A 2,257-nucleotide genomic window follows, 5' to 3' on the forward strand; every position below is an offset into this window, starting at 1 on the left:
GAGAAAAAGGATTCATGTAGTCGACCCCACATAGTAGGATGAAGGCTTGTTGTTGTTGTTGTTGTTCTGAATGAATTTTTAAGTATTAAAGTTGATTAATTATTATTTATTTAAATTCTTAAATTTTAATTAGGTATTTAATCATTGAGCCTTAAAATTCAATAAACTTACACTCTCTAGAAGGAGTCTAGCACAAGGTTTAAAGGCTCCTATTTATTGATATTTAATTATTAATTATTTAGGTTGAATAATAACTATCATGGTTTACACCAGTGCTGTAAGATTTATTTCACCCACCTTTGGGCTAACTTAATAGCCTCATAGGCCCAGGATAACCAATTGTTATCTTTCGGTTCAGGTTTGATTTAGTTGGCTAGATGAAGTTTTCTAAATTTGTTATTATCTTATTAATGATTTATTAAGCTTATGGTTTATGATTTACATTCCATCAAAATTGTTCATTGCATTATCACAATGGGCACGAGGAATAAGGCCTCTTTAAGACACCTAGCCCCATATATTCAGGAATTCCATACTATAAACTTCATTAATGAAATATTGGTTGTTCTTTTTTAAAATGATCAAATTACTTCGAATATTTTTAGAAAATAGTATATCTCAAGCCCTTTCCAATGATTCCAAAAACACTCAATTTCATGAAGATTTGGATTTTTGTGAATTTTGGAAGTTATGGGTATTAAATTGAATTTTTAATTCAATTTAATGGAAATTTCGTGACAAAAATGATTACGCCATCACCATGGTGGTTCAACATGTGGTAGGATATGTGTCATGCCATTATGCACCAATTAACCACATCAAATAGTTAATCTAACCATTTGATTTCTCGAGGGATAATCTTTTTTTTTTTTTTTTTTTATTAAAAAAAAAAAAAAAACAAGATACAACTAAGTCAAGTGTTCACATTCCTTCTTCAAAAGAGAGCCTAGAGAAGAAGGAATGCTATCAAAAGAATAACTATCAAAACAAAAGTTACTATCTAAAGCCAAGGTAGCACACATGTCTGCTACTCTATTAAAATTTCTATATATATGGTTGAAGATTACCTTATTAAAGTCGGTTAAGAATAGAAGATTTTCCTCTATCCGATTGTAGCTTTGCCACTTTGCCTTATTCATAGAATTTTGAATGAATTTGATCACATTGATGTTGTCCCCTTCAATTATAAGTCCTTTGTAATCCATCATCCACGGTTGTAAGTACTTCTTAACTGCCATCACCGCTTCCAGTTCTAGATTGGCAATGTCCCAATGAGTTCTATTTTCCCCAAAAGCCACTAAAATCCTGCCTTTATCATCTCTAAAACAGCCACCAATTCCAACATTATAAGATAGTAAGAGAGCTGCATCTACATTGATCTTGATCCATCCCTGCGGTGGAGGGTGCCAAAAACTTTGAAACTCCCAAGGGAGATTAGCACCCCAGCTAGCTAAGAGAGGACAAGAAGATAAAAAATCCGTAGATATCACATTTGTTGCCGTTGCAGAGACAGTGTTCACTGTTTTCCCGTGAGCTATATCATTTCTGTTTTTCCAATATATGAATACAGCATTACAATATAGAGTAACTATATTAGGTGCAATCCTCGAAAGACTTTTGAACTCACTTAAACATTCATCCAGAGAATTAAAAATAGGAACAAAGAAACCCCATTCCTGAATTTTCTTCAGCACCTCCTGCAGATACTTGCAGTTTACAATAATATGTGATAGATTTCCAATATCCCCACAACCACGAACACATTGATCATCATTATTAATTTTCCTGTATTTCAAAATTTCATTTGGTTGGATTTCTCCTCTGCTCAACCTCCACCGAAAAAGTTCTGCTCGTGCAGTGAGCTTCAGCTGTTTAAGCCAACTCGCAAAACCTGAGACTTCTTCACATTGTTTTCCGCTGTATTGGGCTTCATACGCACGAGCAGTAATGGATTTACCTGATAAAGAACACATTTCTTCCAGAAAATCCTTAGGTTGTTCAGTATCAATGTTAATTTGCAAAATAACAGAGATTAGATCTTCATTAAATAGCACTGCAGCTCATTTACATTCCATCTTCCGTTTGGATCAATAAAATGATTGAGCTTTAAACCTTCCAATCCCAAACAATCAGCATTCACTGGCCATTTGTCCAAACTTTTATCTAATAGCAAAATATCATTAAGTACATCAATCTCGAGGGATAATCTGTGGGCCCAAGATAGGCCACAAAAACATGTGCAGTTAAAATTGGCCAG

General features: G+C 33.9%; 1 protein-coding gene across 1 annotated transcript; it reads right to left on the reverse strand.

Annotated features, from left to right (window-relative positions):
* Positions 1-921: 921 nt before the first annotated feature.
* LOC110093780 lies at positions 922-1,973 on the reverse strand. The gene is made up of 2 exons (XM_020818765.1): positions 1,068-1,973; positions 922-963 (listed from the first exon to the last, which is right to left on the reverse strand). The coding sequence occupies exons 1-2, from the start codon at positions 1,971-1,973 to the stop codon at positions 922-924; spliced, it is 948 nt and encodes a 315-aa protein (XP_020674424.1).
* Between the last annotated feature and the right edge of the window lie 284 nt (positions 1,974-2,257).

The sequence above is a fragment of the Dendrobium catenatum genome, unplaced genomic scaffold (assembly GCF_001605985.2).
Source record: "Dendrobium catenatum unplaced genomic scaffold, ASM160598v2 fragScaff_scaffold_1066, whole genome shotgun sequence".
Classification (NCBI taxonomy): domain Eukaryota; kingdom Viridiplantae; phylum Streptophyta; class Magnoliopsida; order Asparagales; family Orchidaceae; genus Dendrobium; species Dendrobium catenatum.

Excerpts from the sequence above, each read along its gene's own strand:
- LOC110093780 (XM_020818765.1), bottom strand. The coding sequence starts at position 1,973 with ATGTGTTCTTTATCAGGTAAATCCATTACTGCTCGTGCGTATGAAGCC. Across the intron at positions 964-1,067 it reads TCTTAACCGACTTTAATAAG|CATTCCTTCTTCTCTAGGCT; the intron begins GTAATCTTCAAC and ends TTCTTTTGATAG.